Source organism: Phaseolus vulgaris, chromosome 10, assembly GCF_051622355.1.
Source record: "Phaseolus vulgaris cultivar YP4 chromosome 10, ASM5162235v1, whole genome shotgun sequence".
NCBI lineage: Eukaryota > Viridiplantae > Streptophyta > Magnoliopsida > Fabales > Fabaceae > Phaseolus > Phaseolus vulgaris.
In genome coordinates, this window is record NC_143507.1 from 37,424,695 (window position 1) to 37,437,896 (window position 13,202).

A 13,202-nucleotide genomic window follows, 5' to 3' on the forward strand; every position below is an offset into this window, starting at 1 on the left:
CGTAATAAAATAGTGTAACTTTGACACAATTTATCCATTTTAATAATTTTTAAATTTTTTACAAATTCTAATAATTAAAAAATAAATTTATATCATTTTAGTAAAAATTTAACTTGTTGCCCAACATGAAAAGAAGGTTCACTTTACAATAATCAACTTTAATAAATATGTAAAACTTAAACTAAAGATGTATTTTCTTTTATCAATAATAAAAAAATAAATAAATATGAACCATTTCAGGATGTTATACAGAACAAAAATATACAACATCTTCTCCCAAAAGTTTACCACACATATTCTACTTGAGCAATTAAAAAACAAGCCAACATATCGAAATAAAAACACTTCAGAAACAACCTAACACATCATCCCAACATTTTAAACAAACAAAATGTCTAGAATTTCAAAATCTATTGATCAAATACATACAAACCAGAGGATCAAGACACCAATCAGAATAAGAAAAAATGTAAGAACAAAATTATAAATAAGCTAGGATCATACCTTTAATTGAACAAAGTATTCTCACCGACAACTACGATCTGAAACACTTTTCCATATAGCATTAACAAGTATATTAACCAATGAAATACTACGAAGTGTGAAAAAGGACGTAACTATATAAAATATATTAAATAAACTGATGTCGTATCATAGAGTTCAAAGACTATCAAATATCAATTAAAAGTGACAAAAGAGAGGCCTTTTAGCTTCAAACTTCATCTGTCACAACTTAGCTTCATATTTTCCATCTCATTCAGCTTTGCATCTCAAACTTTGACCAAATATATCGTTGCTATAACCAAGCAAATATATCGTTGCCGTGTCATATGGTTCAAAGACTGTCAAATATCAATTAAAAGTGACAAAAGAGAGGCCTTTAGCTTCAAACTTCATCTGTCACAACTTTGCTCCATATTTTCCATCTCATTCAGCTTTTCATCTAAACTTTGACCAAATATATCGTTGCTATAACCAAGCAAATACATCGTTGCCGTATCATATGGTTCAAAGACTATCAAATATCAATTAAAAGTGACAAAAGAGAGGCTTCAGCTTTTCATCTCAAACTTTGACCAAATATATCGTTGCTATAACCAAGCAAATTTACTTTCCACATACGTACAGTATAATTTTGATGTATAATTTTCTCACCACAGTTCAATGTTAATGGAACCTTGCATTGGATGTTACTACTGTAGCAGTAATTAAACTTCTCTTTCAGATTTAGAAAGCACATCACACCTATAAATTAGCATCCAAAACCAAGCACCCAGCACAAGAACGTAGTGAAAAAGATAAGATATACAAAATGAAGGCTTCTACCTCAATAGCATCCTTGATTTTGCTGCTCATTCTCGTATCAGCAAATTGGTTGTGTTGTGAAGCACAACAGTGTCGTCCCAGTGGCAGAATCACAGGAAAGAAGCCCCCACCAGGAGAATGCAACCAAGAGAATGATTCAGAGTGTTGTGTACAAGGCAAGATGTACACAACGTACAAATGTTCTCCAGCAGTGTCAAGCAACACCGAGGCCCAACTCACTCTCAACAGTTTTGAAAAGGGTGGAGATGGAGGAGGGCCTTCTGCATGTGACAACCAGTATCATTCTGATGACACACCAGTGGTTGCACTTTCCACTGGATGGTTTAACAATAGTAGTAGGTGCCTCCACAACGTTACCATCAGTGCAAATGGCAAAAGTGTTGTGGCCATGGTGGTGGACGAGTGTGACTCTACCATGGGATGTGATGAAGACCATGATTATCAACCCCCTTGTTCCAACAACATTGTTGATGCCTCCAAAGCTGTCTGGAATGCCTTAGGTGTGCCTCACAATCAGTGGGGTGGATTGAAAATTACATGGGCTGATGCTTAATTCAATGCTGTAATACTAGTACATGTGTAGCTGCTCTTTGGGTTGTGCTGTGTTGTTTTTTTGTATTGTCATGTAATCCCTTATATGTATTGTCACGTAATCCCCATTTAGTTCCTTAATTACATAAAGTGATATCAATTGAAAGAATGCCTTATGAACAATAACATTTGTCCACTAAACTTAAGGTCTGTGCGACATAAGACAAGCATAAAGCAACCAGAAAAGTCTTAATTTCTATACGGATAGAATTCTTGTGCAAAGCCATTCGTCCAAAATGACAAAAGAGTCCTAATTTCTAAAGGCAAGAAGAGATGAAAGCATATGTGTACTCTAATAACAAGTGTAATAGTGTATAAACTCTAGGTCTATCTGAACAAAAATATATGTACTGGTAGGGTCCGCACATCGATACCATGACTCGACATCTAGTTTAGGTTGATCGACACCATAAAGACCATTACGTCTAAACAGGATTTATGAAGCTAATCAGCAATCAAACATTAGGTAATGCATTCATAAGCATGACCTAATACGGCCCAATAACAAAGGACTCATGATAATAATATAAATATGCATAGATTCCAAGAAGTAGGTACGTCATCATACAATATTAATAGTATCAAGTACCGAATATCGAATTCTTAGTTGAACATTAGGGTGCCTTCTGCGGGTACCATCCGAGTCTGGACTTCAAAAGGAGGAGAAGTAGAGCAGCGAAAGAGAGTAAGGGGGGTCGCCTTGAGAAGAAGAGAGGAAGAACATACCGATCGACCGAGAAGTAGTCTGAATCGTTCTCTTGGTTCCAACCCTGTTCGAGAACAATTGACGCCCACCGTGGGACCGAGAGAATTAGCTTGAAGAAGAAAGTAGATGTATCAATCTGAAGCATGGTGAACGAGAAAATGTCTGATGCTGAGCAGATGACACTTTTGATGTCTCTGCAGAAGGAGATGGCCGAGATGAAGAGAAAGAACGAGGAAACTAAGCGGAAGAATGAGGATGAGATTAAGGCTCTCCAGAAGGAGGATGAAGAAATGAAGAGAAAGTTTGTGGAAGAGAGACAATCTACTAGACTGAGCAATCTTGTCGGGAGGTCATTCACCACCCTCACCGGTCCTAGGACTGTTGAGGAGTCGAAGGATAAGATCCACACCCAGGAGGTCGACGGTGAATCTTATCCAAACAGGTCAAATCCTATGACCGGGACGTTGGACTTGACCCGCCGACACCCATTCACCGATTCCATAATCGGAGTGCCGCTACCAGATAAGTGGAAGGGCTTCAACAAAGACCGTTACAACGGGACGATCGACCCTGACGAGCACATAAACGTGTACACCACACACATGGGCTTCTACACTTCAAAAGATGACGCAATTCTGTGTCGAGTGTTCCCCATGTCACTAAAATGGGCAGCTTTGAGTTGGTTTACAAAGCTTCCCCCAAACTCCGTTGACAGCTTTGAGACACTGGTGTCCAAGTTTGAGACATTGTTCGCTATCAGCCGATTGCATCATTTGACCTCCATCGTCCTGGTCAACATTCGCAAGGAGAAGGGAAAATCTCTGAGGAAATTCATCGACAGGTTTGGGAAGGTAGCCATGAGCATCCGGAGTCTGAGTCCGGACGTGGCCATGCATCACATGATCACGACTTTACAACTGGGACCCTTTGCTGACAACTTATGCATGCAACTAGTTGCAAACTTGGACGAGCCTAGGTGGAGAATCGCCAATGTAGCTGGAGGACCTGATAGAATTCAAGAATCAGGCCCGAGCCGAAGCAAGTGGAGATAAGGGGAAGGAGGAGAAGGAGCGTCAGAATCGACCAGCTGTTGGTTGAGGAGATAGGTGCAGAGACAACCAGGGACAACGGTTCACAAGATACATCCCCTTAAACGCCTACAGGGGAATAATTTTATATGAGACTTTGGATGCCGAGTTGATTCCACCACCGAGGAGGGTCGCAAGCCCTGACAACGTCGATCGACTCGTAGATGTCGGTACCACAGAAACAATGGATACACTATTGAGGAGTGTCAGGAATTGAAGGATAAGATCAAGGAACTTATTCAAGCTGGGCATCTCCGTCGAACAAGAGGCCGAGGTGCAAAGCAGTCCCCACAAAGGGAGGAGCCGACAAGACAAAAAACTACTCCCCTCCGAAAGCGCAAGAAGATGACCGTCGACCCGAGTGTCGGCCGAGAAGGGAGGACAATAAATTGGCCGAACTCCGTTAACAATTTTCCGGTGTGTTTTTTCCTCTTTATCTCTTTTATTATTCCGCTTTATTTATTCAATATTATTTGTCGGGTAGCTCTGTTAGGGTTCTGTTTTAGTGGGAAAATTACCCGTTTTTCCCAACATGTCTTTCATCTCAAACTTAGATCCAAGAAATAGTTTTGTTTTAAAAACAATATTATTGTATGTAACTCAACATTTTTCATCTCTACTATAATGTTATGTTCAATTATATCACTATTAATAACTAGAAACCTATAGGCAACACTATGTTCTACATATCCTAAGAACATACAAACAAATGATTTAGAACCTATTTTTCTTTTCTTAGGATCAGGTAACATCACTTTAGCTAATCTCCCTCACACTCTTAGGTATTTCAGATTAGATTGATAACATTTCCACAACTCATAGGGTTTTTTTACCAGTTTTCTTATGTGGTATCCTATTTTGCAAAAAACAAGCGGTAAGCAGAGAATCACCTCACAGATTAACACGAGCATTAGAACTAATAATCATGACATTCATTATTTCTCTAAGAGCCCTATTTTTTCTTTCCGCTACTCCATTAGATTCAGGTGAATATGGTGGGGGTTACTTTATGAATAATGTCTTCTTTAACACAATAATCATTAAACAAAACATATTCACCACCCCTATCTAATCTAATTCTTTTAATTTTTTTATTCAATTGATTTTTTACTTCCTCCTTATAAGTTAAGAACATATCAATAACTTCATTATTGTGTTTAATTAAATACACTTTGGTGTATCTAGAAAAACCATTTATTTATCTTACAAAATAATTTTTACCATCTCTAGACACGGTTTATTTTAAATCAACAAGATTGGTATGAATTAAACCAAGAAGTTCAGTTTGTCATTCTACAGAATGACATGTTTTCTTTGTTATTTTAGATTCTTCACATATATCACGTTTACTACTTTGTTTGCCATGCATGTTGATTAATCCTATTCGTTGCAATTTCATAACATACGAAATATTCACATGTCTTAATCTAGCATGCCATAGATCGTACGAATCAACAATATAAGCAAAAGACCTAGATTCATTAATAACTTCAGAAATGTTTAATACAAAAAGACTTTGATCAAAATATCCCTTCCCTTAAAAAAACATTGTTTTTTGTCATAACAATCTTGCAGATTCAAATGAAACTTTAACACCAACTTAGCCTAGCAATGCTACATAGATCAAATTAACTCTAATTGATGGCACATGTAGCACCTCACTCAAAGCCAGAGTTTTACCAGATAAGCTTTAGAAGAACCTTTCCTTTTCCTAAGAAAGGAGTTGTCCTGGAATCATCGAGATAAACTTGTTCTTTTCCACCCCCCACACTTGTGTAGGAGGTAAACACATTTCTGTTTGCACAGATGTTTCTGGTAGCCCCGGAGTCTACCACCCATTTACTCACATATGTCAAAAGATTTACTTGTGAAACAACTGAAACAATGGTATTTTCCCATTCGACTAGATTTATCTTAGGAGGATAGTCATTTTTTGCCCTATGTCTGCACTGAGGTGCATGATGACCTGACTTTCCATAGTTAAAGCAATTTCTCTTTTCATTGATGGTGGGGTTAGTTCCATTGGGACGAAAGAATTTATCATTATATTTCTTTTTGTGATCAGGTTTTTTCTCGTACGTTTTTGGAGTTGGTTTATCTTCTACCATATTTGCTTTGCCAAACAAAATTTTGGCATTTGCAGCAGCACACTCCTTTCTGTTTGTGTCTTCAATGATGATGTGGGTGATCACATCTGGTAGTGACATTTGTCTGCGCATGTGTTTTAGTTGTTGCTTGTAGTCAGTCCAAGATTGCGAAAGCTTTTCAATCAGCAGTTCGGACACGAATTCATCAGGCAAGTATATGCTCTCTACTTTAATATCTTCAAGCAACTTTTGGTACTCATTTATCTTAAATTTTTATGTCCTTGTCTTCAATCATCTTTAAGCGATATTAGTTTATGATTACGAACCTTTGTCTAACGACGTCTTCAGTAGTGTATTTGAGGATAAGGGGATCCCAAATATATTTTGCTTCCTTGTAAGAGTAATAAACATCGAACAAATCGGTAGATAACGCATTGAGTAAGGTGTGTCGGCATACCTTATTTACATGGCTCTAAACATCAATTTTTTTCGCAGACGTTCTTGAGTCAGGTTTAGAAGTCGTAAGTGCAAAAACTACTTCGTACATATCCAACAGGGTGGACACGCGTTCTTGCTAGCGTCAGAAATTCTAACTGGTGAATACTTCAATTTTCAAGACGTCCAAAAATGGTTTTGCAAAAATAGTTTGCGTTGTGGAAACAACGTTTGACGTCTTTGAAGTAAAGTTGTTGTTGTTGTTGTATGTACTGACAACCATAAGTCCGTACGATTGTAGTAAATAAAGCTGAAAAAAACAAAAATATTGGTTTCCTAAGGCGTGGGTGAACACTATCGGTAAGAACTTATCCCGGTGTATTGTGCAAGTCCCCCAAGATACAACATGAACTTCATAGATAATTTTGAGGATCAGAACTAGCAAGTAAACTCCTCTAGAGTAAGAACCCAAAAACCCAGAAAAATTATAAAGTAAAAGTCCCTTTATTCTTTTCTTTTTGGTTTAATTACCTTATTCGTCCCTACATTTAGGGGCAATAGTCAATTTAGTATAGTGGTTTTTAAATAAATCAATTTGGTCCCTATGTTTCTTAAAATGTATCCAAAATGGTCATTTCCGTTAAGTCCCCTCTTACGACGTCAAGGACCGCTTATGTGGCAGAGAGAAAGGGAATTTGGTTTACTATGAGGTGTGACGTGTCAATTGAGGTCGATGGTTACATTAGTTTAGTGAAAATTGAAATAGGGGTTAGGGTTTTTTTATTTTGAATTGGGAATTTAGGGTTTCTGAAAAACGACATTCTAAGGTGCGATCCTGTGGTTCGTGCCTTCGTTGTGATTGTGAGGTGGTATCTTGTGGTGTGATCCCGAGCCCGTGGTGCGTTTCCGCGACATGTACAAAGGGTTGGATAGATGGTTTCAGATCCTTCATTGGCGTTGACGACAACATGTACAGAAGGTCTTGGTGGTCGACAGAAAGCACGGAAGAGGTTCTGGTGTGGGAAGGGGTTCTGGTGTGGGCGAAGGAGTTTATGGAAGATTACTCGAATGCCGTTGTTCTAGACTCACCAGAATCAATCGAGAGACTCCTTAACTGGGTTTCGATGCTCCAGGTTGTGTTGGATTTGAAAATCGACGACCAGACCTGGACTGTCGGGATTCCGAAGCAAATTGTGATAAACGACAAGGCGAAGTTGTTCGACCGGCGGATCTGGAAGCAGAAGGAGAGAAGTGGTTGGGGAGAGCGTGAGGTGTGTGAACAGGAAGTCGCTGCCGGATGTGGGAGAGGAGGAGTTGATGAGGGTTTTGGAGGATTTACGGGCGTTTTCGTAGGTTTCAAATTTGGCAAGGGATGAAATAATCGACTATAGGTACTATAAGATGATGCATTTGGATAATGCTAAGATGCCTCCCCTGAGCTTCCTTACTCGGATAGCTCGGGAGTTGAGACGTGTGATGAAGCTGAACCTATTTAATTTCGATGTTATTAGGGATTTTGAACCTGTTTTTACTGACTTTTTTGTGTGATGGGTTGTGCAAGAAATACCAAATGGGTGAGAGTGAGGAGTGTGTGAAAGATGCAATTAGGATTGTGAACGGTACTGGTTGTGGTGATAGGGATGAGGGTGCCATTGGAGTTTCTCTTTATCTGGAAGACAAAGAGAGTTCTTTACAATTATGAAAATCTAGTATTTAGTGTTCAATGTGTTTATCATCCTAGTTCAACATCCTCCTCACATTCTTTAATAAACTATCAATTCTCAAACCACTACTGTATTTAGATATTCCATAGGTGCTTCTCGACATACTTGAAGTTGTGTTTCCACAAAAAATATTATTGTTTAATGTTTTTTTTTAAATATTATATTTAAATTAATCAATTTAAATTGTTAATTTCAAGATAGTACACTATAATTCCTATTACATGTAAAAATTATTTATAAATATATTTAAAATTTTAATGGTGGACTTTATAAAATAAAACTATGCCGAATTTTGAAATATTCAATAATATAAAAAAATTATGATATGAGATAATATTTAGTAATTAAAAATATAAAAAAAAGTAGTTAAACAAAGAGATAGAGAAATAAAATAAAAAAAATACCACAACCACACACCGTCACGTCAGCATCTGATCTTGACACGTCACATTTCTCAATCACATCTCTTTGCCACATAAGCAACATTTGACGTCGTAAGGTGAAATTTAAAGGAAATGACCATATTAGGTATAACAATAATAACTGTTTATAACAGTCCTAACTGTTTACTTGTATTCCATACTGCACTGGGTACTATTAATACCCAGGCTGCTCTACATGTAAATCTGAATATCATATACTAAAGTTCTCTCAATCTCTCTCTCTCTTCTTCTTAATCCTTTCACTCTCCCTCTTTACTCTTATATGGTATCCAGAGCCAAAAATGGCATCATCATCTACCACTGAACCCAATTTTGAACCTTTTTCTGCCAAGCCCGAAGCCCTTCCCCCTCATATCTTTCATACGCCAATTCCTCTAAAACTGGATTCAGAAAACTTCCTTGTCTGGCGGCAGCAAGTTAATGCCACTCTTCACAGTTTAGATCTTCTTTACTTTCTGGATGGGTCTTTCATTCCTCCACGTCTCATTTCTATCGAGGAAGACACTTCTCCAATTGTGAATTTCAAATACATCCAGTATGATCGTCAAGATCAAGCAATCTTGGCCTGGTTACTGGCATCAATGACCGTAGGTGTCCTCACCCAGATGGTTGGCATGGACACGTCAGCCCAAGTTTGGGAAAAGCTCCAGACCCATTATGCGTCCCAAACCCATGCTCAAATCAAGAAGCACAAGCAGCAGCTGCGTACACCCAAGAAGGACCGCTCTATCTCTGCCTACCTTCTTGATATCAAGAAAACCGTAGATCAATTGGCTGTTGTGGGTTGTCCACCGAAGATCACATTGAAGTTGTTCTTGATGGGTTGCCTGACGAATATGACTCCTTTATAACCTCTATCACATCCCGTCTTGACCCTTACACGGTTGCAGACATTGAAGCACTGCTTCTTGCTCAAGAAAACCGTATTGAACAAAACAAACAATCTGTTGATCACATTCTGCATGCAAATGTTGCTTCTGTCCCATCCTCCTTCTCTCTCTACAACTCCAGTTCTACACATTCTTCCTCCTTTTTTCGCCCCTCTGGTCACGCCAAACAACGGTTCTACTCTAAACCCCGCTTTCAATCATCCAAGAACTTTCCCAAGATATCTTCTACTGCTTTCTCTTCTCGGGTTCAATGTCAAATATGTGGAAAATATGGGCACACTGCCCTTCACTGTTAGCATAGGTTTGATTCTTCCACTCCATCTCAAGTTACTGCTAATACTGCTCATTTTTCTTCATCTCTTTGTGATGATGAACCTTCGATCCTCGGGACCCCAAAAATCTCCATGATCCCCTTTGGTACCATGATAGAGGTGCTTCCCATCATCTCACTGCTCATGGCACCAATCTTTCCACAACAACTCCCTACACAGGTTCGGAAAAGGTGGTTGTAGGTAATGGTTTCCAGCTTCCTATTACTTCTATTGGTTCTGCAACTTTTACAGATCTTAATACTCATCATACCTTCTCTTTACACCACCTTCTGCATGTTCCTACTATTTCTAAAAATCTATTAAGTGTTTCCAGGTTCGCCCGTAATAATCATGTTTTCTTTGAGTTTCATGCTGATGTTTGCCTTGTTAAACGTCAGGGAACCAACAAAATCCTGCTCTAAGGCAAGCTTAAAGATAGTCTTTATGTGTTTCCCAATCTAGTTCAGACTGCATCATATTCTGCTTACAATACTGCACTCACTACTGGCTCTTCTGCTTATCATTTGTGGCACTCCCGGTTTGGTCATGCCCAACCAAGAGTGATTCATCAAATAATGAAGATGTGTAATATACCCTTTACTGCTAAACATGAATTTTTTGAATCTTGTGTTGTTGGCAAGTCCCATCAGCTTCCTTTTAAAGCTTCTCAAACTATATACTCTAAACCTTTACAGCTTGTTTTCATTGACATTTGGGGGCCATCGGCTACCCCTGCCACTAATGGTGCTTCTTATTATATCTCTTTTGTGGATGCTTACACTAGATATGTTTGGTTCTATTTAATTCATGCTAAATCACAAGCTTTCACTGTTTTCAAATCTTTCAAAATATATGTTGAAAAACATACTGGTTTTCCTTTGTTAAGCATTCAGACTGATAATGCAAAAGAATTTCTCTGTTTTAAATCCTTTTTGCTATCCAATGGCATATCTCATCGTCTAACTTGCCCTCACACTCATGAAGAGAATGGTTCTGTGGAACGCAAGCATAGACATATTGTTGATATTGGTTTGACTTTACCTGCTTGCTCTAAATTACCCATGCATTTCTGGGGCTATGCGTTCACTGCTGCCATATCCATTATCAATGTTTTACCCACACCTGTTTTAAATAATCAAAGCCCATACTATTTGTTGTTTAACACACACCCTGATTATGTTTTTTTACAAAACCTTTGGATGTGCTTGTTATCCTTTGCTTCGCCCATATAATAAACATAAAATGAGTTTTCGTTCATCTTTGTGTGTGTTTCTTGGCTATGCCTCCAATCACAAAGGCTAAATGTGTCTCTCTCCCTCTGGGCGTATGTATATTACTCGTCATGTTACTTTTAATGAATCTGTTTTTCCCTATGTTGATTTTTCTAACCCTTTTTCTTCTGTCTCTCCACCCACAAATAGCCCCTCCGATTCTTCACCTAGTTTAATTGTTTTTCAGCAACCAACTATCTCTGTGTCACAACCAGCTCTTCCTGCCTCACAACCCATCGCCCCTGCTTCTTCATATGATCAACCTGCTTCCTCTGCATCCATATCCTCTCACTCTAATTTGTCTTCCACGGTTTCACCTCCACGACATTCTGCTCCTCACAACACTCACCCTATGCTTACACGTGCGAAGGCTGCCTTACTTGGTCCAAGTGCTTACACTGTTGTCCCTGTGTTGCCTCTTCCAAAATCCACCAAAGAGGCCTTACATCTTCCCCAATGGCTTGCTGCCATGCAAGAAGAACTTGTTGCTCTAAACACAAACAACACTTGGATTCTCACTACCCTTCCTCCTGGAGTTCAACCCATTGGCTGCAAATGGATTTTCAAAATAAAATACAATGTTGATGGCTCATTTCAGCGCAATAAAGCTCGCCTCGTCGCCAAAGGTTTTCATCAGCAATATGGTTTTGACTATTTTGAAACATTCAGTCGTGTGATAAAGCCTGTCACCATCCGTATTATCCTTACTCTAGCTCTTCAATTAAACTGGTCTGTCAATCAAATTGATATTAATAACGCCTTTTTGTATGGTGACCTTGAGGAATCTGTCTACATGAGTCAACCTCCTGGTTTTGAAACTGGTGACTCCAACACTGTTTGCAAACTTACCAAAGCTCTCTATGGGTTGAAGCAAGCACCTAGATCCTGGTTTCACAAGCTAAGTACCACTTTGCTTTCTCTTGGTTTTCATCCTACTAAAAGTGACACCTCTCTTTTCCTTCACTTCCACAACAATATTACTCTCTTTGTCCTAATCTATGTTGATGATATACTAATCACAGGGAACTCTAACAATGCCATTCAGCGTCTTATTCACTCTCTAAGTCAGCACTTTGCCCTAAAGGACCTTGGGACTCTTCATTACTTTCTCGAGATTGAAGCCACTTGGACGTTGGATGGCGGCTTACATCTATCTCAAACTAAATACATTCAGGATCTCCTTCGTAAAACCAACATGCTCTCTTCCAAGCCTCAACCAACACCCATGCTCTCCACTACTCGTCTAACAATAGACGCTACCACTGCTGTAGACGATCTTTCATTCTATCGCTCAGTGGTAGGCTCTCTTCAATATATCCTCATTACTCGTCCTGAACTCGACAATAGCGTCAACAAAGCATGCCTGTTCATGAACAACCCTCAACATCACCACTGGAATGTTGTTAAACGTATTCTCCGTTACCTAGCTGGCACTACCACTCATGGTCTTCATCTTCGGCGCCCTTCTCAACTCACTCTCAATGCCTTTGCTGATGCTGATTGGGGTTCTGATCCTGATGACAGGAAATCTACCTCCGGCCTTGTTGTCTTTCTCGGCTCGAATCCTATTGCTTGGCTTTCAAAGAAACAAAAGGTTGTTTCTCGCAGCTCTACTGAAGCAGAATATCGCAGCATTGCTGCTACGCTTGTTGAACTCAAATGGATCCAGAATCTGCTCACTGAACTTCGTCTTCCTCCTACTCTACCCACCATTCGCTCGGATAACCTTGGCACTGTTCTTCTTGCATCCAATCCTATTATGCACTCCAAGACCAAGCACTTTGAGCTTGACCTCCATTTTGTTCGTGATGTTATTCAACAAAAGCAACTGCACCTTCTACATGTCCCTGCCACTTTACAGATCGCGGATGTTTTCACGAAACCTTTAAGTGCTGGCCCTTTTTCAGCCTTCTCACATAAATTAATGGTGTATCCTAAACCATCAATTTAAGGGGGGGATATTAGGTATAACAGTAATAACTGTTTATAACAGTCCTAACTGTTTACTTGTATTCCATACTGCACTGGGTACTATAAATACCCAGGCTGCTCTACATGTAAATCTGAATATCATATACTAAAGTTCTCTCAATCTCTCTCTCTCTTCTTCCTAATCCTTTCACTCTCCCTCTTTACTCTTATAGACCAATTTGTATACATTTTAAAAAACATAGGGAGCAAATTGATTTCTTTAAAAACCATTATACTAAATAGACTATTGTCCCTAAATGTATGGACGAATAAGGTAATTAAACCTAAAAGAAAAGAATAAAGGAGTGAAGAGGAAGAGAGGAAGCCGTGAGGGAGATGTGTTTTTTGGAGCAAAGGGA

General features: G+C 39.0%; 1 protein-coding gene and 1 pseudogene across 1 annotated transcript; both read left to right on the forward strand.

Annotated features, from left to right (window-relative positions):
• Positions 1 to 1,114: 1,114 nt before the first annotated feature.
• LOC137819574 (kiwellin-1) lies at positions 1,115 to 2,040 on the forward strand. The gene has a single exon (XM_068623464.2). The coding sequence runs from the start codon at positions 1,313 to 1,315 to the stop codon at positions 1,877 to 1,879; it is 567 nt and encodes a 188-aa protein (XP_068479565.1). The 5' UTR covers positions 1,115 to 1,312; the 3' UTR covers positions 1,880 to 2,040.
• Positions 2,041 to 7,201: 5,161 nt separating this feature from the next.
• On the forward strand, positions 7,202 to 7,935 carry LOC150024774 (inositol-tetrakisphosphate 1-kinase 1-like; annotated as a pseudogene).
• The last annotated feature ends 5,267 nt before the right edge of the window (positions 7,936 to 13,202 follow it).

Excerpts from the sequence above, each read along its gene's own strand:
- LOC137819574 (XM_068623464.2), top strand. The coding sequence starts at position 1,313 with ATGAAGGCTTCTACCTCAATAGCATCCTTGATTTTGCTGCTCATTCTC.